Consider the following 25,870-nt stretch of genomic DNA (forward strand, 5'->3'; position numbering starts at 1 on the left):
AGTGAGTGACCATAGTAAAGATTAAGCCATCTGTTACACCATAGATGATCTTAACCTTAACTGGTTTTACATAACAAATACTTTACACCATAACTGACCTTCCATATGGAGTGCTTCCAATATTGTTAATGGCTCTAAATAATGAGCTTTTCACCTTGTTAACCAATTGCCCTCGCCTCCAACACCCCATTGTTAACTGCAAGTTCTTACCTGATTTGAGTCATGCTCAACTGAACCTTATTTCACGCACTCTACTTGAGAATGTAGAGTATAAACAGGTAGGTAGAGTCCCAAACTCTGTAGCCTTTGCATAAAGAGGATAAATCCTGAAGTCCTTGCCCCTCCAGCAGAAACTCAGGTTGTTTTGAGTCACTGCACATCTCCAGTGAGGATAACCTGGAGCTCTAACATGTGATGTAAACATTAAGCCACGTGTTGCTTCTGGGAAATGTGCAGGAAGAAAAGGAAATTATCAACTCAGTTATGATTTGGGTAAGTGTTTAGTGACTCTACAGGAACATTCAACTGTCTTCAAGTTGCAGAAGAGCAGTCTGAATTTGAAATGTTAACTTCAAGGGTTGCAGATGAGTTGAAGATTTATGTCCAGATATGCAATCTTGTATATGATGCTAAAAAGACTAAAAGGAACTCCAGGGTCTTTGTTCAGCGATGTTCCCCAGGACCTTGCTATCAAATTCGTCCTGTTCTGATTTGCCTTTCCAGGTTGGACTCCTTGGTCCGTGTGATTGTGGTCTTATTGTACTTCAGGATGACTCCCTTTGCTGTCCACTACACCTTTAATTTTGGTGTCATCTACAAACTTAGTAATCCTACCTTCATGATAACTTACGTAAACCTTTACGTGACAAAAAGCAGTGGACCCAGCACAGATCCTTTGGCACACTACTAATCATAGGCTGTCGATCTGAAAAGCAACCCTCCATTCTCACCCTCCGTCTTCTAACGTTGAGCCCATTCTGTATCCAAATGGCTACTTCTCACTGTATCCCCATGTTCTAACCTTGCTAACCAGTCTACCATGAGGAACATTGTCAAATGCCTTACTGAAGTCCATCGCATCCACCACTCTGCCCTCAACAATCCTCTTTTTTTTACTTTTTAAAAAAAACTCCCTAATCGATCATTGCCTTTGCAAATATGTATAAATCCTGTGCCTCATGATTTACTCCAACTTGCCCACTACTCACTCGTCTGTAGTTTCCTGGCTTTTCCATAGTGGACGTGAAAGTTGAATCTTGTTTAGGATAGTGAAGGTGTTTGTTATGCTGATCTTGATTGGTCAGTGCATTGTATAGGAGTTGGGCAGTCTTGGTGCAGCTATACAGGGCATTTGCTTTGCCATTTGTGAAATTCTGGTCACCTGCTATAGCAAGGATGTTGTGAAACTAAAAAGAGTTCAGAAAAGATTTAGAACAAAAGATAGCACATTACAGCACAGTACAGGCTCTTCCGCCTTGATGTTGCACTGACCTATGGAACCAGTCTGAAGCCCACCTAACCAACACAATTTCATTGTCGTCCATATGCCTATCCAATGACCATTTAAATGCCCTTTGAAGTTAGCAAGTCTACTACTGTTGTAGGCAGTTTTCATGCCCCTACTGCTGAGTAAAGAAACTACCTCTGACATCTGTCCTAAATCTATCACCCCTCAATTTGATAGCCATTGCCATCCAAGGAAAAAGACCCTCACTATCCACCTTATCTAACCCTCTATCTGTTTCAATTAAGTCCCCTCTCAACCTTCTCTCATGCAAACAATCTCTAGTCCCTCAGCCTTTGTAAAGACCTCCCTTCATACCAGACAACCTGGCAAATCTCCTCTGAGCCCTTTCCCAAACTTCCACATCCTTTGTATAATGAAGTGACAAGAACTGTACGCAATATTCCAAATGCGGCCGCAACAGAGTTGTTTTACACAGCTGCAGCATGATCTTGTGGTTCTGAAACTCCATCCCTCTACTGATGAAAGCAAACACACTAAGCCTCCTTAACCCTATCAATTTGGGTGCCAACTTTCCAGGATCTATGTACCTGGACACAAAGATCTCACTGCTCATCTACACTACCAAGAAGCTGAACATTACTCCTTCCAGAGTACTGAGCTAACAGGAATGGAAAGTGAATCACCACTTTTTGTTTTCCGCATTTAGCTCCATTTGCCATCTCAGCCCAGCTCTGTTATCTATGTCTCTAACATACAGCATCCTTTAGGACTATCCACAACTGTACCAACCTTACTGTCATCTGCAAGTTTGCTCACCCATCTCTAGGTCATTTATACAAATGATTGACAACAGTGGACCCGAAACAGATCCTTGGTGCCCTATGAATAACTGAACTCCAGGATGAATATTTAATGCCTTGTTGTAATCCATATACACCACATCAACTGCTTCACATTGTAATTGCCTTCGTCTATTATACCTTTGCCCTGCGGTATATACCTACCCCTTTGCATCACCAAAGAACCAAGTTGTTGTCACTATCACCAAAGTGCTGACCTAACTCCAAATATGACACCTGGCTGTGCTTATCATTTACACGGATGCTGCCAGATTGCAGGTTTGAGCTATAGGAAGAAGCTGAATAGGCTGGGGATATTTTCCCTGGAGTATCAGAGGCTGAGGGGTAACTTTTAACGGTTTCTAAAATCATGAGGGACATGGATAGGGTAAATAAACCAAGGTGTTTTCCTGACTCTCGTCCAGAGCTGGAGGGCATAGGTTTATGGTGAGAGGGGCAAGTATAAAAGGGACCTCTATCAACTTTTTCCACACAGAAGGTGGTGCATGTATGGAATAAGCTGCCAAAGAAAGCGGTGGAGGCTGGTACAATTGTAACATTTACATGGCACCTGGATGGGTATATGAATAGGAATAGTTGAGGTATATGGGCCAAATGCTGGCAAAAGGGACTAGATGAGTTAGGATATCTGGTTGGTATGAATGAGTTGGACAAAGGCTCAGTTGCTGCTGTATCTGTCTGACTCTATGGCCAACTGCCTTCTCCCTCAGTACACTGATTTTTACCAACTTGCCCAGTTAACTTGTTAATAGTTCTGCAAACTCTTTCCACCTACATGTCATTCACAAATTTGGCTTTTTTCTCCATGTCTAATATATACTAAATAGTTGCAATCCCAGCACTGGTCTTAATGGACCCTGATGGTTGTGGGTTGGCAACCTGTAAAATAGCCTCAACACCACTTGTTTCCTGCCCACTAGTCAATTCTCTATCCATGCCAACATATTACCTTCAATACCCCGGACTGTTACTTTAGACCTGTAGGTTTTTTTTGAGACCCGTGCTGAATCCATTTTCGAAGTCCATATACAACACACTTTCTGGTTCTCCTTTGAGACTTCTGAAAAGCTCTAGGCACTTATTTCATGAACCATATCTGTCTGCATACAAAACTTCTTCATTATCCTATCTACCTGTGACTGTACTTTCAAGGAGCTTTGAACCTGCACTCCCTCGGACCTTGCCATTGAGTGTATAAGACCTAAGATTTGCTTTACCAAAGCACCTTGCATTTATCTGAATTAAACTCCATCTGCCACTTCTCAGCCCATTGGCCCATCTGGTCAAGATCCTGTAGTAATGAGGTAACCACCTTTGCCAACTACACCACCACCAATTTTGGTGTCATCTGCAAACTTACTAACTGTACCTCTTCTGCTCACATCCAAATCATTTATGTAAATGCCAAAAAGTAGCAGACCCAGCACTGATCCTTGTGGCACTCCACTGGTTGCAGGCCTTCAGTCTGAAAAACAACCTTCCACCACCACCACCCTGTCTTGTACCTTTTTTGAGCCAGTTCTGTATCCAAATGGCTAGTTCTCCCTGTATTCCATGAGATCTTGCCTTGCTAACCAGTCTCCTATCGGGAACCTTGTCAAACGTCTTCATGAAGTCCATGTAGATCACATCTACCACACTGCCCTCATCAATCCTCTTTGTTATTTCCTCAAAAAACTCAATCAAGTTTGTGAGACATGATTTCCCATGCACAAAGCCATGTTGACTATCCTTAATTAATCCATGCCTTTCCAAATGCATGTACATCCTGTCCCTCAGGATTCCCTCCGCAACTTGACCATTATCCGGCTCAATGGTCTATAAATCCTTGGCTTGTCCTTGCCATCTTTCTTAAACAAGTGGCACCATGTTTGCCAACCTCCAGTCTTCCAGCACCTCACCTGTGACTATCGATGATACAAATATCTCAGCAACAGGCCCAGCAATCACTTCTCTAGCTTCCCACACAGTTCTCGGGTACACCTGATCAGGTCCTGGGGATTTATCCACCTTTACCCATTTCAAGGCGTTCAGCATTTCCTCCTCTGTAATCTGGAAGTTTTGCAAGATGTCACCATCTATTTCCCTACATTTTATATTTTCCAAGACCACCACCACAGTAAACACTGATGCAACATCCTTGTTTAGTTGCTCTCCCATCACCTGTGGCTCCACACAAGGCCGCCTTGCTGATCTGAGGGGTCCTATTCTCTCCCGAGTTACCCTTTTTGTCCTAACCCTTTTGAATTCTCCTTTAATTCTGTTTGCCAAAGATATCTCATGTCCCCTTTTTGTCATTCTGATTTCCCTCTTATGTATACTCTACTGTTTTTCTACTCTGGATTCATTCGATCTACCTTGTCTATACTGGACATGTGCCTCCTTTTTCATAACCAAACCCTCAATTTCTTTAGTCATCCAGTGTTCCCTATACCTACCAGCCTTTCCTTTTTTTACCCGAATAGGAATATACTGTCACTGGACTCTGGTTATCTCATTTCTGAAGGCTTCCATTTTCCAGCCATCCCTTTTTTATCTGCGAACATTTGCCCCCAATCAGCTTTTGAAAGTTCTCGCCTAATCATCCCGTCAACTTAGCCTTTCTCCAATTTATAACTTCAACTTTTAGATTTGGTCTATTCTTTACTGTCACTATTTTAAAACTAAAAGTTATGGTTGCTAGCCCCATAGTACACCCCCACTGACACCTCCATCATCTGCCCTGCCTTATTTCCCCAAGAGTGGGTCAAGTTTGCACCTTGGAGAAAGTGAGGACTGCAGATGCTGGAGACTAGTGTGGTGCTGGAAAAGCATGGTAGGCCAGGCAGCATCAGAGGAGCAGGAGAATCGACGTTTCAGGCATAAGCCCTTCAGGAATGAGGCTGGTGTGCCAAGCGGGCTGAGATAAGTGGGTGTGGGGGGGGGGGGGTTAAGTTTTGGGGAGGGGTGGGGGGGGGGGGGGGTTAAGTTTTGGGGAGGGGTGCTGGGGATACCATAAGTGGAAAGAGGGGAGGGTGAGGGTGATAGGCTGCAGAGGAGGTAGGGAAGAAGATTGCAGGTCAAGAGGGTGGTGCTGAATCTGGGGGTTGGGACTGAGATAAGGTGGGGGGAGGGAAAGGAGGAAGCTGGAGAAATCGACATTCATCCCGTGTGGTTGAGGGTTCCAAGGCGGAAGGTGAGGCACTCCTCCAGGTATCGCCTCTGTCCTTGGCAGAGTAGGAGGGGGAGTTAGTGTTTAGCCACAGGGCGGTTGGGTTGGTTGGTGCGTGAGTAGCCATGGGCCCCAGCTATGCCTGCCTCTTTGGATATGTGGAACAGTCCATCTACACTGGCACCATCCCCCACCTTTTCGTCTGCTACATCGATGATTGATTGTATTGGCGCTACCTCGTGCTCCCACGAGGAGGTTGAACAGTTTATCCACTTTAATACTTTCCACCCTGACTCAAATTTACCTGGACCGTCTCAAACTCCTCCCTCCCCTTCCGAGACACCTCCATTTCTATCTCAGACGACCGACTAACACAGACATTTACTACAAACCAACAGACTCCCACAGCTACCTGGATTACACCTCCCACCCTGCCCCCTGTAAAAGTGCCATCCCATATTCCCAATTCCTGCGCCACATCTGCTCCCAAGAGGACCAATTCTGCTACCGAACAGCCCAAATGGCCTGCTTCAAAGACTGCAATTTCCCCTCCGACGTGGTCGGCGATCTCTCCACCGCATCTCCTCCACTTCCTGCACCTCCGCCCTTGAACCCCGCCCCTCCAATCGCCACCAGGACAAAACACCACTGGTCCTCACCTTCCACCCCACCAACCTCCAGATACATCGTATCATCCTCCGTCATTTCCGCCACCAGGGATATATTTCCCTCCCCACCCCTATCAGCGTTCTGGAGAGACCACTCCCTCTGCAACTCCCTTGTGCAACCTCCACTCTCCGCAACTTCCCCTGCAACCGCAAGAAGTGCAAAATGTCCGCCATTCCTCCCACTTGTCTCCCACCAAGGCCCCAATGGATCCTTCCATGTCCGTCGCAAATTCACCTGCACCTCCACACACATCATTTACTGTATCCACTGCACCCAATGTGGTCTCTACATTGGGAAGACAGGCCACCTACTTGCAGAACGTTTCAAGGAATACCTCTGGGACACCTGGACCAACTAGTGTAACCGCCCGGTGGCTGAACACTTAAACCCCCACTCCGCCAAGGGCATACAGGTCCTTGGCCGCCTCCATCGCCAGACCTGGCCACATGATGCCTGGAGGAAGAGCGTCACCTCTTCTGCCGAGGAACCCTCCAACCACACAGGATGAATGTTGATTTCTCCAGCTTCCTCATTCTCTTTCCTTCCTTCTTTCCCTCCTTCTTCTTTCCCTCCTTCTTCTTTCCCTCCTTCTTCTTTCCCTCCTTCTTCTTTCCCTCCTTCTTCTTTCCCTCCTTCTTCTTTCCCTCCTTCTTCTTTCCCTCCTTCTTCTTTCCCTCCTTCTTCTTTCCCTCCTTCTTCTTTCCCTCCTTCTTCTTTCCCTCCTTCTTCTTTCCCTCCTTCTTCTTTCCCTCCTTCTTCTTTCCCTCCTTCTTCTTTCCCTCCTTCTTCTTTCCCTCCTTCTTCTTTCCCTCCTTCTTCTTTCCCTCCTTCTTCTTTCCCTCCTTCTTCTTTCCCTCCTTCTTCTTTCCCTCCTTCTTCTTTCCCTCCTTCTTCTTTCCCTCCTTCTTCTTTCCCTCCTTCTTCTTTCCCTCCTTCTTCTTTCCCTCCTTCTTCTTTCCCTCCTTCTTCTTTCCCTCCTTCTTCTTTCCCTCCTTCTTCTTTCCCTCCTTCTTCTTTCCCTCCTTCTTCTTTCCCTCCTTCTTCTTTCCCTCCTTCTTCTTTCCCTCCTTCTTCTTTCCCTCCTTCTTCTTTCCCTCCTTCTTCTTTCCCTCCTTCTTCTTTCCCTCCTTCTTCTTTCCCTCCTTCTTCTTTCCCTCCTTCTTCTTTCCCTCCTTCTTCTTTCCCTCCTTCTTCTTTCCCTCCTTCTTCTTTCCCTCCTTCTTCTTTCCCTCCTTCTTCTTTCCCTCCTTCTTCTTTCCCTCCTTCTTCTTTCCCTCCTTCTTCTTTCCCTCCTTCTTCTTTCCCTCCTTCTTCTTTCCCTCCTTCTTCTTTCCCTCCTTCTTCTTTCCCTCCTTCTTCTTTCCCTCCTTCTTCTTTCCCTCCTTCTTCTTTCCCTCCTTCTTCTTTCCCTCCTTCTTCTTTCCCTCCTTCTTCTTTCCCTCCTTCTTCTTTCCCTCCTTCTTCTTTCCCTCCTTCTTCTTTCCCTCCTTCTTCTTTCCCTCCTTCTTCTTTCCCTCCTTCTTCTTTCCCTCCTTCTTCTTTCCCTCCTTCTTCTTTCCCTCCTTCTTCTTTCCCTCCTTCTTCTTTCCCTCCTTCTTCTTTCCCTCCTTCTTCTTTCCCTCCTTCTTCTTTCCCTCCTTCTTCTTTCCCTCCTTCTTCTTTCCCTCCTTCTTCTTTCCCTCCTTCTTCTTTCCCTCCTTCTTCTTTCCCTCCTTCTTCTTTCCCTCCTTCTTCTTTCCCTCCTTCTTCTTTCCCTCCTTCTTCTTTCCCTCCTTCTTCTTTCCCTCCTTCTTCTTTCCCTCCTTAGTCCCAACCCCCAGATTCAGCACTGCCTTCTTGACCTGCACTCTTCTTTCCCAACCTCTCCGGCCTATCACTGTCACCCTACCCCCCTTCCACCTATCGTATTCCCAGCGCCTGTCCCCCAAATTACCCCCCACCTTTTATTTCGGCCTGCTTGGCACACCAGCCGCCTTCCTGAAGGGATTATCCCCGAAATGTCGATTCTTCTCCTCGGATGCTGCCTGGCCTGCTGCGCTTTTCCAGCACTACACTTTTCGACTCCAGTTTTGCACCTTCTCTAATAGGTACATCCACATACCAAATCAGAATGTTCTTGTGTCCACTAAACAAATTCCTCTCCATCTAAACCCTTAACACTATGGCAGTCCTAGTCTATTAGATTAGATTACTTAGTGTGGAAACAGGCCCTTCGGCCCAACAAGTCCACACCGACCCGCCAAAGCGTAACCCACCCAGACCCATTCTCCTACATTTACCCCTTCACCTAACACTACGGGCAATTTAGCATGGCCAATTCACCTAACCTGCACATTTTTGGATTGTGGGAGGAAACCGGAGCACCCGGAGGAAACCCACGCAGACACTGGGAGAATGTGCAAACTCCACACAGTCGCCTGAGGCGGGAATTGAACCCGGGTCTCTGGCGCTGTGAAGCAGCAGTGCTAACCACTGTGCTACCGTGCCGCCCACCTATGTTTGGAAAGTTAAAATCCCCTACCAGAACCACCCTATTATTCTTGCACGTGGCTGAGATCTCCTTACAAGTTTTTCTCAATTCCCCTCTGACTATTAGGGGGTCTGTAATACAATCCCAATAAGGTAATCATCTCTTTCTTATTTCTCAGTTCCACCCAAATAACTTCTCCGGGTGTACTTCCAGGAACATCCTCTCTCTCAGTACAGCTGTAATGCCAACCTTACCAAAAATGCCACTCCTGCTCCTCTTGTCTCCTTTTCTGTCCTTCCTGTAGAATTTGTATCCTGGAACATTCAGCTGCCAGTCTTATCCATGTGTAATTGCTATGACATCCCAGTGACGTGTTCCTAACCATACCCTGAGTTCAGCTGCATTTATTGTTAGGCCTCTTGAAAATAAATGCAAGTTAATTTCTGTTCTACCTTCTTCTCTGCATTGTTCCTGACTCTGTGGGCGTGTTTGACTTGCATCTTTTCTCAACAATCTGAGATTGATCTTTGTTTATCTCCCTGGGGCCCCCCCACCTTATGAATTTAAATCCTCCTGAGCAGCTCTAGCAAATCTCCCTGCCAATATATTAGTTCCCTTCCAATTCAAGTGCCCTTTTTTGGATTCTGAATTTATTCCAGACTTTTGGAGTGATCATTGTTGGGTAGAGTCATAGATAAAGCAGATTTCATTTTCAGAAGACATTATTGAACTAAGGGCGATTCTTGGCTCTTCTGGTTAATGTTGTGCCTGAACTTGGGCAGTGCCATGTAAGTTGAGCCCCACTGTTGCTGGATTGACTGCAAAGTTAGCAATGCTGTCAAAAATTGCAACTTGCCTCTTTTTACTGGCGATTAAATGCAGGCCGTACCAGATTATTTCAAAACCATCAACTTGAATACAATAAACCTATGGTGAGATCTCCAGAATCTATGTTGAATGTAACCATGTCACTTTTTGCGGTGGGGACAATAAGATCAGACATTTTGCATTGTCAACCTGTTCACTTCATTTGATTTTTCTAAATCTGCAAACAACTACTTGTACTCTCTCCTCTCCAAAGGAGTGTCTGCTTTTCCTTAGTCCATGTATGGAAAACAAAACCTTTGCTTGCTTAATGCAAGTTAAATGGTAATTTCTTTGTTTCGGTCGGTATATTGGCTGCCTTTTTAATTTGAGTGGCGAATGGATAAGAATCCTTGTCCTAAAATTTCTTCATAGCATGTGAAGTTGAACCTCCTTTGAACTGATTATTTCACACCTGCTGCAACCCTAAACAGCTCAGATTAGATTAGTGTGGAAACAGGCCCTTCGGCCCAACGAGTCCACACCGCCCCTTTGAAGAGCAACCCACCCAGACCCATTCCCCTATGTTGACCCCTTCACCTAACACTATGGGCAAATTAGCATAGCCAATTCACCTAACCCCCACATCTTTGGACTGTGGGAAGAAACTGGAGCACCCGGTGGAAACCCACGCAGACACTGGGAGAATGTGCAAACTCCACACAGACGGTTGCCCGAGGTGGGAATTGAACCTAGGTCTCTGGTGCTGTGAGGCAGCAGTGCAAATTGCTGTGCCACCGTGCTGCACATGCAGTATGTTCTAAAGCAATAAAAGTATTTTGTAATTCTGTCTTAAATGCAGCATCTTTTTTCTCAACTTTCAGTGAAGCAGCAACTTCAACTCAACTTTTCATGTTTGATATTCTTTGCTGGAATATTTAATTGGGAAAAAATTTAAATGTTGGCCTTTCGTTGAATGTGGAAAAGATACAAGTTATTGCTTGTGGATCCAATCTCTTGTATTTTAAAAATAAAACTTAAAAGGTGTACATTCAAGTCAACTGGTGACTTCTGGTCATGTGCTGACAAATCTATTTTCTGTCTATGTTCAGAATCTTCAAATTTTCATTTTGCCATTTCTCCTGTGCTCCTGTTTGGGGTTGCAGTGTAACTAAACTTTTGAACATGTCTCCTTACCATAATTTTGACTCCAGTCCAAGCTTTAGTTAAGACTTTGTTATGGCGGTTTGTTTTGAGACTTTTGATTAGTTTGGATGTTACTGCAGGTGTGTATTTGTTACGGTTGGCGAAAATGAATTGATGTTAACTTGTTACAGGATTAATGAAATTCAAGAATTTTGGTCAATTTTCCACTTGGAGCAGTGGAGTCATGGTACAGACAAGTTCAGCTTATAATCAGTCTTCCAAAAGTTGAGTGCATGTAGATATAATTTAGTATTTACTCTAATGTTTCATTTGCTTTGACCAAAGTTTTTTCGCTATCCTTTTGTTCCTGCCGTGTTTTAGAAATCTTGGTTACAAGCCAGAGGATATTTGTCCAGGTCAAACTGTCTTCTGACCTTTTTTTTGTTTCTTGTTCTACTAATGTTGACATTGGGCCTCCACCCTCAGCTAATTCCTGACCTGCATGTCTGTTTTTGGTCAGTCTGTGTTGGAAAATATATTGTGCTATGCAAATATTTTACCTGATCTCATTGTTTACATTTGGTTATCCTGTACTTGATGTGATCAGTATACCTTTCCTTACAAAGGTATGTTTATTTCTTACTCTTGGAGTGCATTCTAATTTAAATCAGCAAACTTTTTCAGAAAAAGTAATCCATTAGCTCAATTGACCTAAACTTAATGCCATGCAAACACAGGTTATCTATCTTTGGTGGTAATAGATTGAGGATGGCAGTAAGTTAATGGCCTTCTCTGCTTGTGTTAACTAGAAATTTTGGTTCAAGTAGGGCTTCATGCAGAGAGGCTGATGCTTTAATTGCAGCTTTTTCCGCAAGAAGGAAAAAACTCAAACTATACAGGGTTACAGACAGGATTCTTTGGTAGTGTGGAGGAATAGCACGACCTTGGAGTCTGCATCCATAAGTCCCTGAAAGTTGACGCCAAGTTGATAGGGTTGTTAAGAAGGCAAATGGTTTGAATTTTATAAACAGGGGAATTGAGTTTGAGCTACAGCAAAACCTCCAGGCTCTAAAACCTTGGTTCGACCACAGTTCAGATATTGTGTCCAGTTCTGTTGCCTCGTTATTGGAAGGATGTGGATGCTTTCGAGATGGTAAATCTCCTCTGCACTAGGGTATTGCCTAGATTGGAAGGCTTGTCTTAAAAAGAGAGGCTGATTGAGCTAGGGCTTTTCACACTGGAGAGAAGGAAGGGAGGTGACTTGATTTTGAGGTGTACAAGGTTATGGGAGACAGATTGCCAGAGACAGGAATGGCTGTCATGAGAGGTCATACTTCTAACGTGCTTGAAGGTATAGCAGAGATGTCAGAAGTAGGTTCTTCACTCTGGGTGTGTGGGATGCACTGCCAGCAGTGGTGGGAGTCAGATGTCAGACATTGAAGTGATTGTTAAGTAGGCACAGGGATGGCAATAAATTGTGTGTAGGTAAGGTTGATCTTGGGTTCAGATGCTCAGCACAACATTGTGGGCCAAAAGGCCTGTGATGTACTGCTCATGTTCTAAGCTGAGGTGTGAATTGAAGCTTACCTGCAGTAAGACCAGCGGCAGAGAGATGTCAGAAACCACAATATAAGTGCACGAAGAGGTAGTTGGCGTATGATTTGAATATTTGTTTCAACAGTAAAAGTGAAGTCTTTAATCTGCTGTTTTTACTTGTGCTGGTAAAGTATAAGATTGAAATTGGTGACTTTCTTTGTGCATTAGTGCCCAACTTTTAAATGTGCAAGAAATATAGTCTAAATTGTATACTGAATCAATATGGTAGTGGCAATATGGGTGATTGTGGGTTTGCTGCAAAATGGCAAAGTTGCTAGACACCAAGGTGACCTAGCGCACAAACATTTGTAGCTTGAGGTTCTTTTGGGTAGGCCCATAATAACTACACAATTGGATCAAGAATAAGCCAAGAAAAGAGGGCATTTTTACCAAGTACTCTATAGCCTTGTAACTTTAATCATGAGTGATCGGGAAAGTCCGATTGGTAGCGGTAGCCATGGGGGCAATCATATATTCTGCACAGCTTTTTGTCCTGAATGAAAATGTTCTGAATCAAATAGATCACGCTATTTTTAGTCTGAGGGGATGTTGTTCACATCAGTGATCAAATGCTAAAATTTAGCATTTATAGAATTAGGAACTTGAGTTGGAAACAACTGTACTAACCTTTTTCACTGAGGACCATTACAATGCAATAAAGTTAGGACTCGCTGGAGTGAGCTGGGAAAGAAACTTAGCATTAAACGTGGTGAGGGACAGTAGAGGTTTGTGGCTTGCAGCATAGATGTATCTTAATGAAAGAAACTTCTTGGGTAATAAAGTATCCTTGGCCAACTAAGTTGTTGATAGCATCCAGTTTGAATTCAATGTGGCAAAGAATAGTGATGAGTCAAAAGACTGAGACTGAAGAAATAATGGGGAGCCAGGAAATTATGGGATGTGAATAAATACTTTGCCCCTGTCTTTACAGCAGAAAATACTAATGTTCTAAAAACTAATAAACCAAGGGGTTTTAAAAAGGTACAAAAATAAATGTACAAAAATACTAGGGAAACCAATGGGGCAAAAGTTATCAAATTCAGAGAATTTGCCAGTCTGCACCGAGAATATTGAAGGAAGTAGCGAGAGGCGAGAGATGCTAGATGCAGTACTAGTCATCCTTTTGATTCTGGGAAGACTCCAGAGAATTGGAAACCTGCCAAACAACACTTCATTTCAAATAGGGAAGGAGATAACTATAGAATAGATGTAGCAGAGCATTTTGGAAATTCAAAAGTTAGTTGAGCAGTCAGTATGGCTTTCCAAAGAGGGAATTGTGCTTGACAATGCTTTTGCTCAATTAATGGCCAGGATAAATGAAACAATCCATGTAATATTGGGACTTCTAGAAGTTGTTTCATAGTGCCCTCTAGGTTATTTAAGAGCCCAGTGTGTTGGTTGTGCATTAGGATGGTTAAAGGATTAGCCAAGTAATAACTGACCATTTGGATAAATAGGTATTTTCCGGATAATGACCTGTAACAAGCTGGGTGGTATGGGGATAAATGCTGGGGCCGGTTATTTCAGCGTTTTGTATGTGACTCCATAGGTGGGAATGACCAGGTTTAGAGTGGTAATCTGTGAAGTGTGAGCAAAAACATTGCTATTTTGAGTGAAAATGTGACATTATGCACTTGGGGGTATTGAAATATTTTAATACAGCAAAAAGCTCAGACCCAAAAAATGTACATAGCACCTTGTCCAAAATTATAAACTGGGTGACCCACCATTCTGTTTCTGTTTTCGTCAAGATGTTGCCATAATCAAGTCAATGCAGTAATTTAGTCATTAACTCTCTTGGGGACACAGTGCATCTACTTTTTTTTTCTATTTTATTTGTCATTCTTGTGAATTGTTCTGATTAATGCAAGGCTTCAACAAAATGTCTTCAGTCATTAATGCTTAAGTTTGTTTACCATATATACTCAGATAAAAGTTGATCTCGAGAGTCAACCCCATATTCTTGGTCAAAAAATCTGACATTTTCCATATTTTGTGTGAAACGTTTACCCTAGTTGTTCATATAATTAAAGCATTAGGCTTCATATTTCTTAATTATTGAGCGAGCACTATAGTTAGTGTAAACACTTCTCGTATGGCCACTCCGTTCCGGGCACACTGTTCTGCCAGCCGTTTGCTCCATTCCAAGATTCCAGTTTGCTGTCCTGATCCAGTCCAGGATTCCAGTCTAGCCCTCAGCTGCATCGATCATATCATTTAATAAGAACAAGAGAAAAGTGGATGGAATAACTAATTCATTTTATTTTCTATTCTCATTATCTGGTAATTACTTGAAATCATTGTCTTTTTCTTCATTTAGTTATCAACTGGGCTTCTAGTAGTGAATTTCAGCCCTTCAAAATTAGTATTCATGTAATAGTCAACCCCATAAATTAACCTTAAAACAATCTAAAACATTTTGATGTGTGTGTATGGTATTTAAATGTATATTTCTGATCATATTGTCACTTGCCTGCAAAAGCTAGTTTTTAACTTGCGTTCCAAATTGAGAAGCTGAGCATGAATGTATGTGTAGCGGAGCACAATAAGAACTAAGTGAACTTTAAGAAATCTTTTGGGGATAAAAGTGAACACTCGGAAATATTTCAGGGTTCACCATTTATGGAAACGTATTGAGACCGCGCTGCCCTCTGCTGGATGAAGTAATGGTAATAGCTTTTTAAACACTCAAGTTACATGTTTTACCTGCAAATAGATGCTGGACGTGAGTTGACTGTTTAAATTTAAACAGTGCCCGCTCCAATCCATCTACTGGAAAATAAAAGGGATTTTTTATTTCTACATGGACCATCTTGTTGAATCCTTACTCTAACCCTGTTTTATTCTAGAGCGTGCAGTAGATCACCCTTTGTATGAAAGGGGTGACTTTGCAGCTGCCTCCCTTGAACTTGATTGACCAAACCCCTTAGACCTTGAGGGCATACTTGCAAGTAGTATTCATGTATGTTTTTGCTGGGACTAACAAGATTCACTTGAGTGTAAATGTTAAATAGCATAAGAACTTAGTACAAGGCCATTCTGTCCAACTAGTCCTAGCTGATGATTGATGCTTCCCTTGAGCTTCATCCAACCTTGGACTATTTCACCTTGACACTGAAGCAAAACATGAAAGAAAAATAACATCTTGCTATCCACCCTACAGAGGTAGTACTTGTACTTGGTGTAGTTTCTCCAATTTATTGTATTTTTGACATTCTTTAAGCTTTACTGTAAGTTAATTTTAGATTCAATTTAATTTTGCTTTACATTACTATACTCAAATGCCATCTCAAAGACATGGCATTTGAGATTATAACTGCTGCTGAACTCAAATTAGGTAGTTTGAAGCTGGTTGATGGGAAAGACTGTGTAAATGAGCATCAGTGACAGGTTCTATATTTTGGAGCACAGAATCCTTCAAAGGAATGGTTTAAGTGGAGAGTAGTTAGTGTCCTAAAAGAACACCACTTGAAGTAGGGATAAATATTAGCACAATAGTGGTGGAATGTTGCTAGCTTAACAGCAAAGAATGAACATGGAACGGCTGTGACTTCAGGGTTTGGTATGTTGTGTCGATCCTGCAGAGTCTAATTTTTCATAGTGCCCTCTTGTGTTTTGAAAAAGATTTAAAGTTTCAGATGAGTTTCTCACTTGGTGTGATATCCACTCTTGTGTGAAATGTCTTCCAGCCGTCTTGTGTTCTGATAAACTAGGTCAGTTTAAATAAAATTGAGTACTGCAGTGAGTAGTTCAAACATGGCCGATGGGGCCAATTTATAGTTCTAAAACTTGTTCTGAAGTTTTAGATGTATTGTTACTTGTTTCTGGAACAAGCTTTAATTCACCTTTTACATGCCTTTAATATTAAATTTGCAATTGGAATTTTTCTCGTTAGGAATCAGCCAAGGTTTCAGAACTGAATCCTAATGCCAAAGTTTGGGCAAATCATGTGCTAAGTCTGGATGCTGCTGCAAGCAATGCCTGTGAGACTTGGGAAGACCAATTGGAGGCTCCTGATAGTTGCCCAGAAGGTATAGTATTTTCAGGTGACTTCCTTCATTTTTAAAGTAAATAACATTCTCAGGTAGCTTTGTATTCTATTACAATCAAGTGTTTTTTTTTCCAGAACTGGATCTGTCTGTTTTGTCGTGTTTATTGTCAGGCATTCAATATTTGAGTTGACTTTTCTGTGACATTGCCAGTAGAGGCAATGAATGCTTTTGACAACACTGCCTGATTTATAGTTTGTTTTGTACTGTTTCAATTTCTTGACTTGTTTATCTAAATGCCCCTTGCACTCTCCCCAATACTTTGAAGACTTCTCTCTTTTGACAGCCTTTTGGCACATGCTTTACTTTCCCTTTTTTGTTTTGTTAATTGTTTGATTATGCACACTGCAATTTCCACCAAAGGTTTTCAATAAATGTTGATTCTTGAAATAGAAGACTTATTCAAGACTCTTATGGTGCTGTTATGGAAACTAAAATCACTATTTAGTGAGTGTAATGGACTAACTCAAGTACTTTCAGTTGAATGCAGAGACTGGAATTTTGAAGTAGGATGTCAGCATGGGAGTAAGCTGTATGATCCATCCAGTGTATTGTTTGATTTAAAGCCAAGCTGGTCATTACAATATGTAGAACTTTCTGCCCTGTGCCCAAATGCTGGAGTGTCTCTTGAATCCATTTGAGCATCTATAAAGTTTAGGTAATAGGGAATTAATAACATTTATAACCAAGCAAAGAACTTCTCAACACTCCTCATGTGGGGGGTGTCTGACCCTAAAATACCCAGAGGGAGGCAGGGTCCTGAAGCAGGAAATGAGGTGCTGTTCTTCCAGCTTGCGCTGAGCTTTTACTGGAGCACTGCAGCAAGCCTGAGAAAGATGGTGGCTTGGGAACAGGCTGTTGTCAGAGTGAAGGTGTAAATGCAGGAGATGGGTTGGACCCTGTTAAGGCCTTGACAACAGTGCTAGGGAACCCTTGGTTGAGGAAGATCGGCATATTTGGAGGCTCCCATGTCAAGGTTGGCCTCATCTGAACATGTGATGGAGACTAGGAGAATCTAGTGGAGTCTTTCCAGGAAAGTGTGCAAGGACATATAATCCAGGTAGTTCTGAGTCAGTGGATTTATAGTGGATATTTAATTGCCAGTCTATCCCCAAAAATGGAAACCGATGTCAAGAAAGGGAGGAGTCAGACCAAGTGAATATGAGGCGGGGTGGGAATTGGAAGCTAAATTGAACTTTTCCATTTCCAGAGGGAAGCAGCACCGCTGACATTTGAAATATCAGTTTAGTGGGGGCCAGAATAGAACATTCCGTGTTTCAGTTCGATGTACCCCACAAAGACAGTTGTAATTGGGGCTTGTGCAAGTACCTACGGCCACACTTCTACATCTGAAGAAAATGAGACTAGTTAAAAAGAGAAGTTGAGAGGGAGGATGAGCTTGAAGTGGAGGAGGATAGTCGATGGGGGCGGTTTGCTCCAGGAAGACTCAATGAGCCATGAGACCATCTTGACCAGGGCATGGACCTGTAAAGGAATTGCACGTCCATGGTAATGAGAAAGTGGCTGGAGCTTGCAAACTGGAAATTCTGCAACTGGTGTAAAGCATCCAGAATCACTTGTACATGGGCACGAACTGGACTGGGGAGAAAAGACTTAGTCAAGGTAGGAAAAGAAGTTCTGTGGGGTGGGAGCTGGCTGAAACAATAGATCTGCCTGGGCAGTCTTGTTTGTGGACTTGCAGGAAAAAGATAGAAGCAAACTTTGCAGGGTTTGTGGGCGGCACGGTGGCACAGTGGTTAGCACTGCTGCCTCACAGCGCCAGAGACCCGGGTTCAATTCCCGCCTCAGGCGACTGACTGACTGGAGTTTGCACATTCTCCCTGTGTCTGTGTGGGTTTCCTCCGGGTGGCTCTGGTTTCCTCCCACATTCCAAAGATGTGCAGGCCAGGTGAATTGGCCATGCTAAATTGTCCATAGTGTTAGGTGAGGGGTATGGATGGGTTGCCCTTCGGCAGATCGGTGTGGACCTGTTGGGCCGAAGGGCCTGTTTCCACACTGTAAAGTAATCTAATTATTATTGGTTGGAGGACTATCAATTTGAAGACAAAAAGGGAAGATTGCCGGATGAATGAGGTCAGTGACTATAGATCAGACTGACACAATGGCCTAATGTGCCGGGGGAAGATAGGATGTGGTATCTGAGAGCTGGTGCAGAGCCCCTGCAATGCAGACTATAATGGCGCCACCCTTCTCAGCAGGTTTAATAACAAAGTCAGGGTTGGATCTATGCACGTAGAGTGCAGTCAATTTGGAGGGAGATGAAGTGGTGGGTGGGTGGGCAGGGGGGTCGTTTGGTAGAGAAACTGAAGTGACCAATGTCATGCCAACAGTTCTCAATTAACAGATTGGAAGTAAAAGGCCAGAGGAAGGTGTCCAGGAGGGAATATGTTGAAGCTGGGCAAAGGGGTCTGTGGGACAGGTTGGTGCACAGGTGAAAATGACAGTTATGATGTTATGTTGTGCCGAATATTCATTCAGGTGGGGTTGCAGAGGGATCAAGTTGAGACCATTGAGTGCAGAAAGTTCTGTATCGCAGCAGACACTGAGGGATGGTAAATACCTGAGGTGAGGTTGGGAGAAGGGATGGAGTCAGGGGAGAGCAGGATGGTTCTAGAGGGCCATGGATATCAGAAAATGCATCTTCCACACTTGGCATTAATCCTCTCTCAATTTTGTTTGAATCAAATAGATGATCCCTATTTCTTAACTTGGATTCATTTTACTTAATTATTCCATCTAGGACAGCCTTTTCATCCTAGGGATCAGTAGTGTAAATGTTTTGTCATTCCCCTTCAAGGCAGGAATATTTTTAGAGCCCAAGAAGCTTCCACGAGCAGTTATTATTAAGGCTTCATAGTTGAGCTTTGTATTTAACAATGGGGACTCAAAGTTCAGTGAAGTTGTTTAGATTCTCTCTCTTCTCCCTCCTCTTCTCTCTCTCCTCCCCCCACCCCACCCAAAGAGAGTAATCAATTGAGCTGAGATTTTGACAGCACATGTATAGCTGACAGGTGTAGATAGTGCTAAGAATTGCTCATATGTAACTATTGGCTTGGGATTGCGTTTGATATTACAGCAATGGAATTTGAATTTAAATTATGCCCAGTATACCAAAAACCTTTTGAATTAGATTGTATTGACAACACTGGACTAATGAGAGGGTGAGTGTTGTAGTCTAAAAGGAAGGACTTTTGAAATTAGTCAAAGTTAACTGCACATTGATGAAGGCACATGTCATTCGACAAGGTTGTCAACACTCCAATCTCTCAAAGCACCATATATTAAAGATACCAATGAATTTTATACAAAGTTACGCATGTTTAGATGGCCCAGGGAGAAGTCAGAATTGGTGGGAAGCAGCAGACTTGGAAGTAAGATTCAGAAGACTGGAAGGGAGATGGCATAAGAAACTGTATGGACTTTGAGAAATTAATTTGTTATTGGAGCAGCATTTTAGAGTTGGGGTCAGGTAACTATTGGTTCTTGGGGGCTCTGGTTTGTTAATTCTTTAGTGTTTGTTGGGAATTTTTCTCTTAAACAGTCAAATCAGGGATTTTTCTTCCACATTTTAGCAGATTGAGGTAAGCTTTTCTGGATGTTTCCATTAGCTCAGAGGTTTGACTTGTGCGTCGTAACAATAGTTCGAAAGGATAAAAAGTGGGATGGGGGAGGGGACACAAGCTAAAGGTGTTCATAATTTGAAGATATTGAAAACTAAGTACAGAATGTTGTAAAATGCCTAGTCTGAAGATATGTTCCTCCAATTTGAGATTCACTGAAACACTGCAGCATAAGAGGACAAATGTGGGCATATTTCAGCTGTGAAGAGTCCTCCAGGCTCAATGTTAGCTTGCTGTCCCTCCATAGATGCTGCTGTCTGACCTGCTGTGATCTCCATTTGTTTTCAGTTATCATTCCACATTGTCATTTCTTTCAAGAACAAATGGGTAGAGATTGTAGAAAGCTGCAGCACAAGAGGTTTGGGATCAGAGTGCATGAATCTAAGTTTGCATGAGTTTCATGGTGAGCAGGGGAGGCAGATACAATTGTAGGCTCTTTAGTTAAAAAAGAATGGGATATAAAATAGGGAGGGAGGTTTTGCTGAAGTGAAGCTATATAAGGAGCTAGTCAGTCTCCGCTCAACTACTGTGAATGATCTTTGGCCCCTTTATCTGAGGAAAGCTTGACTGGTGGTGGAGACAGTCCAGAGAAGTTCACGAGGTAATAAAGGAAATTTGTAATGCATTTTGTAATTTGGACTTGTAGTCATTAGAATTTCAGAGAATGAGAGGAGACAATATTGAAATAAGTTCCTGGGGCCCCACAATAAATATGGAGGTTACTTTGCCTTGGGATAGCCTGAGATTAGAGGGCATAATCTCAAAGCGATTGCCCAGATAGGAGGCGAATTTCTTGAGGGTAGTCGGTCTGTTGAATTCTTTACTGCAAATGACTGTTGAGGCTGTCTTTTAAGTACATTTAAGATAATTCAGACTTTTTTAAATCAGTAAGAGAATATAGGATTTGGGGAAATAGCAGAAAAGTGGAGTTGAAGATTATCAGAACCGCCTTGATCTCATTGGATGATGGAGCAGTATCAGTGGACTGCAAGGATCTGCTCAATGTCTTATCGTCAGTAATAGCTACCATAAGTGCTTATCACTGATTTGTTTTGGAGTTTTCAGTTTATTTTACTGAGCTGTTTTCCCCAAAAGATAACATTTGGATTGTGTTCATTTTTGTTTAGTTATCTAGTTAATTGGTCCATTGTATTCAGTGTCTCATACAAAAATCAAATAGGCTGGAACAAATAAATTGTGACCAATGGGTTAGTTGAAGGACCCTCTACTCGATATCATATGCTCCTCAGTGTTTGAGAGCTTTTGAATAAATGTAGACATAGGATAAAGCTGTTTTTTAAAATAGTTGAAGGGTTAGAAATCCATAGGCAGATCTAACAATTAGCCAAAACAGTGAGTTGAAAGCTTTTTTTAAGCAGTGTGGGGGCATGCATTGTGAAAGAATGTGTTGAAATTTGACGAGTGGGTGTAAGATTATTAAAGTTGTACTGCTTTGTTTGACAGGGTTTGAGACCAATGGTGATGCTGAAAAGTCATTTCAAAGTCCATCACAGGAGCCCTCTTTGACAGTTCCTTCTGCTGAACAATCAGACTTGGATGCTGTAACACTCCAATGCTCTGACTCCTTCTACTCAGAATATGAGACCATACATGGAACCAGGCAGGGAGGTAAATAAAGCAGTAATAATCAAATTGATTCCTGTGCTCATGTTTATTTTAGCAGGTATTATGTTATGTTCTTTGACTTTCTCATAGGGGCATGTTTAGTTGCAGTGTTTGCCAGTTGTAATGGGCAGTGGATTTGAGATTAGACAGCACCTCTGAATTTGTCAACTTTGGTAGCATTAGCTCCATGATATCCTTAGCACTTTATTAGATGAGGCGGAGCTTAAATTTCTTGTCTGGTTAGCCTAAATTAACCTCTTGGAAAGACTAGGTGCTGTAAATAGTGTGATCATTGTTTCAACATGGATGTGTTGGTGCATTTCAACTGTCTTTTTGAATTTGTACAACTTGCTCTCTAACTCTTAACTGCTTCAGGGTCAAACTAATTAGATTTAATTCTGGTGTCATACTATTCGAATTGAATCTGTTATGAAGATGAGTGTACCTTTTGAGTGACAAGCAGCAGAACTACCAGATAGCACTGTTCTCAATAAGGCAACTATGTATGTAACATTGGGTTGAACAACTAGTTTGTTGCTTGAAGACAAACAACACCAAGGAATAGACTATGTCTATTTATCCATGCCTCATGATTTTATAAACCTCTGCCCCCCCCAGCCTGTGCTCCATGGAAAACCTTCCGAGCCTATTCAACCTCTCAAATCCTCCAACCCTGGCAACATTTTTGTAAATCTTTTCTGAACCCTTTCAAGCTTCACAACATCTTTCCCATAGTAAGGAGACCAGAATTGCATGCAATATTCCAACAGTGGCCTAACCATTATCCTGTACAGCTGCAACATGACCTTCCAACTCCTGTACTCAATACTCTGACCAATAAAGGAAAGCATACCAAACGCTGCCTTCGCTATCCAATCTGCCTGCAACTCCACTTTCAAGGAGCTAGGAACCTGCACTCCAAGGTCTCTTTGTTCAGCAACACTCCCTAGGACCTTACCATTAAGTGTATTCATCCTGCTAAGATTTGCTTTCCCAAAAATGCAGCGCCTCGCATTTATCTGAACTAAACTCCATCTGCCACTACTCAGCCCACTGGCCCATTAATTATTCCGTTATACTTTAAGAAATTTTTACTTTAGTCCTTGGCCACTTACATTTTTACAGATTACTGCACAGGATAAATCTTGTGTTGCTAGCATTAAATTTAGTAGGAGGGTTTATCCTGTGGCATAACAAATACAGCATCATTTTCAACATTTGAGGCAATCATTTGAGTCTTGGTGAGGTTTAAATCCAAAAATAAATCCTGCTGTGTTTTGTTTATTGGCTTTGCCTTCGTGCTGCTTAATTCATAAGTGAAAGGTTAATGCACAGCAGCCTGTTTCAGGTATTAAGTTTCCATGCAAATGGAAAAATTCAACTTCAGTGGGCAAGTAGTCTGGATTCTTCGGCTCTAATCTACTGAGTTTGTTTAAATATCAAGTTAGTGATGGATTCATCCATTGCTTTGACAGATGGGCCTTCAAAACTGCTTTGAACTCCCCATAACTTCTCTCATCTAAATTATTGACACTGTGTTGGAGCTGATTTTCCCCCAATTCTAGGAGCAGTAATTAATATTTTGAGCTGTTGCATTGTTTTGGAGCTTTGGGGAGGGGGTGGAAGCCTACAAAACAAAGGCACTTTAAAAAGGTGGAAGAGACCAAGGTAGTGCCCACATGGTAAGTGGATCAAATGGAGAAATAAATCTGCACAGCTTTCTGACCCCGTCGTAATCTGCACAGCTAACTGCCTCTGCTGTTTGGTTTCAAGTGTACCTTTTTTAGGAGTTTATAAGACTTTGTAAGGGGTATGGATAGAGTAAATAGACAAGGTCTTTTCCCTGGGGTGGGGAGTCCAGAACTAGAGGGCAGAGATTTGGGGTGAGAAGGGGAAAGATATAAAAGGGACCTAAGGGGCAGCTTCATGCAGAGGACAGTGTGCATGGAATGAGCTGTCAGAGGAAGTGGTGGAGGCTAGTACAATTAAACACTTTAAAAGGCATTTGGATATAGGCCAAGTGCTGGCAAATGGGACGAGATTAATTTAGGATATTTGGTCAGCACGGGCAAGTTGGACCAAAGGGTCTGTTTCTGTGCTGTACAAATGACTTGATATTCTTCACTTCCCCTTCCCTAAGGTGGGGAGAGCAGTATTGAATTTTAAAGATTTATGCATCACAGGAGGAAAGCAAACTGTCCCAATTTTGGAGAGTGGCTATTGGCCTCAGGCTGTTCACATGCAGAGTTATGGATGTTTGCCACTGTGCAGTGTTGTGGTCAGTTTGTGCCATTCAAAAGATGCACTGTGGCAACTAACTTGAGCTTCTTTCTACAACAGCTCCTTAAGGGTGTCACTTAGGACAATGGTAGCAGATGCATCCGAATGCTAACTCCAATTTGTTTCCAAACCCCCCACCATATCCTGACTTGTAACTATATTGCTGCTCTTCAAATTGCTGAATCAAAATCCTGGAACTATTTCCTAGCATCACTGTAGGTTTACCTAATCGCAAGGTGCCACACTCTTGATGACAAGTAGCTGACCTAATACTTGAATTTTTTTTAAATGCCTTATTTGGAAGGTCTGTCAGTTACTAGTTGCTACACTGGATTTTCTGTCAGGATTTAAGCTTGTAAATTGGGTTTGTCCAGTTTGGTTTTCATTAGTGACAAGAAGGTAAATGATGGAACATATGACTCAATAAATGGCACCATATCAGAATGAAGACTATTTGCAAGTATACTATGCAAAGAAACTAACACATTAAATGTTGGCTTGTAGGAGGTGATCAGACTCTTTTGGAACAGGAAACAGTTGGTCAAGAAGACCTTCGAGAGCTGCTGAAAAAGACACTGGAGTTCTGTTTGTCTCGGTGAGACCTGAATTGTACTTCATGAATATTTGGCTTTGGCCATAACTGCTGTGTTGAAGTAATTCTAATGTTGCACATTTCCCCACTGACTCTAAAAACCATGCTTTCAGTATCTCTCATACTGAACCAAATCTATATGCAAAGCTTGAACGAAAAACCTTAACAAGAAAGCAACTTGTTGATTTTAAACATTGAAAGTCCAACATATTGGGGTCCATTGTTTAGATGAGTAAACGAGGATTGATCGTGCAGGTGTCTGATTAATGACTGTCAAGATGTTTACCTGTGCACTGCAGAGCTATTTGCTTTCCCCTCTACTTTAGGTAAGGGGTGGTAATGTCCTTGCTAAATTAGAGATGACCACAACCCAGATTAAGTGGTTTTACCTTAAGTGAGACCCAATGTTAGGGCTAATGGTGGGACCAGCTAATTTTTGTTAATGGTATGTTAAAACTAGAACCTCCGGACAATGGCTGCTTGCAGGCTGTGGATTTTTGAAATGTTTTCAGAAGTGCCTTTTAAACACTAGGTGGACAACCAGAAATTAACACTTTCTTTAACTTGTTACTGATAAAAATGCAGAGGTTCTTTGAGACCCAGTGCAGGACCAGCAGGCTTAGAGAAATGACTAGGACCTCCACTTGGGCAAATCACTACAAATATTTAGGCATATAATTCCTTAACACATTTCTTAGTTTGCGTTCTTCAATATAACTTCGAATTGAACTAAATTGATCTTCTGATGGCTTAGATTAAATTGTAATTTATTTTTTTTTGTTTTTGCAGAGAAAATCTGGCCACTGATATGTACCTGGTTTCCCAAATGGATAGTGACCAGTATGTGCCAATACTGACTGTGGCAAATCTTGACCATGTGAAGAAGCTGAGCACAGATGTGGATTTGATTATTGATGTTCTGAGATGTAAGTTTGTTGCATTTTAATATCAAAGTGATATTTTGAAAAGAATTATTACTGAAAATATCCTGTCACTTATTTTAGCATTGCCTTTGGTCCAAGTGGATGACAAAGGAGAGAAAGTCAGGCCAAATCAAAACCGCTGCATTGTAATTTTACGTGAAGTACCAGAGTCCACTCCCGTTGAGGTATGAAACATTTCCAACTTAACTTAAAGATTGGTGACAAGTAATATAGGTAGTTCTTAAACGCGATAGCCTCATTCTTGTGCAACCCTGGATTATAGCAAAATCATGCTTTAGAAACAGCAGAGTGTTGATGTTGTAATCCGTGTTATAGCCAATGTTTTTCAAGCTGGTTTAGAAAGTGTCCCCAATTTGTCAGTCAGCGTTAGTGAATTTGTTAACAAACTGTGCATTATAGCATAATGACCTGTACATATAGTCAATCAATGGCAATCCTGCAATTAGTCTATTATCTGGTACAATAACTGACCAGGTCCAGCAAATTGTCACAAGCTGACCAAGTTCAGCACCATAACCAGTGTGCAGGAGCTTAAACTGAGGTATTCTAAACCCCACAATGCTGACTTCTTGCC

General features: G+C 42.2%; 1 protein-coding gene across 11 annotated transcripts in view; it reads left to right on the top strand.

The window, feature by feature from the left end:
• larp4b (La ribonucleoprotein 4B) overlaps positions 1-25,870 on the top strand; it is a 153,908-nt gene that overhangs the window by 54,203 nt on the left and 73,835 nt on the right. For 10 of the 11 annotated variants that reach the window (XR_015757271.1, XR_015757267.1, XR_015757266.1 and 7 more), the window contains exons 3-7: positions 16,060-16,210; positions 21,319-21,483; positions 24,265-24,355; positions 25,142-25,278; positions 25,357-25,460. Coding sequence is in view for 4 of the 11 variants with exons in the window: in XM_087987543.1 (XP_087843669.1) it covers positions 16,060-16,210; positions 21,319-21,483; positions 24,265-24,355; positions 25,142-25,278; positions 25,357-25,460 (648 nt within the window). In the remaining 7 variants the exon portion in view is untranslated. The remainder of the gene's footprint in view (positions 1-16,059; positions 16,211-21,318; positions 21,484-24,264; positions 24,356-25,141; positions 25,279-25,356; positions 25,461-25,870) is intronic. The other variant, XM_087987545.1, reaches the window with a different exon arrangement.

Source organism: Chiloscyllium plagiosum, unplaced genomic scaffold, assembly GCF_037043375.1.
Source record: "Chiloscyllium plagiosum isolate Xiang-an unplaced genomic scaffold, Cpla_swu_hap1 HiC_scaffold_5, whole genome shotgun sequence".
Lineage (NCBI taxonomy): Eukaryota > Metazoa > Chordata > Chondrichthyes > Orectolobiformes > Hemiscylliidae > Chiloscyllium > Chiloscyllium plagiosum.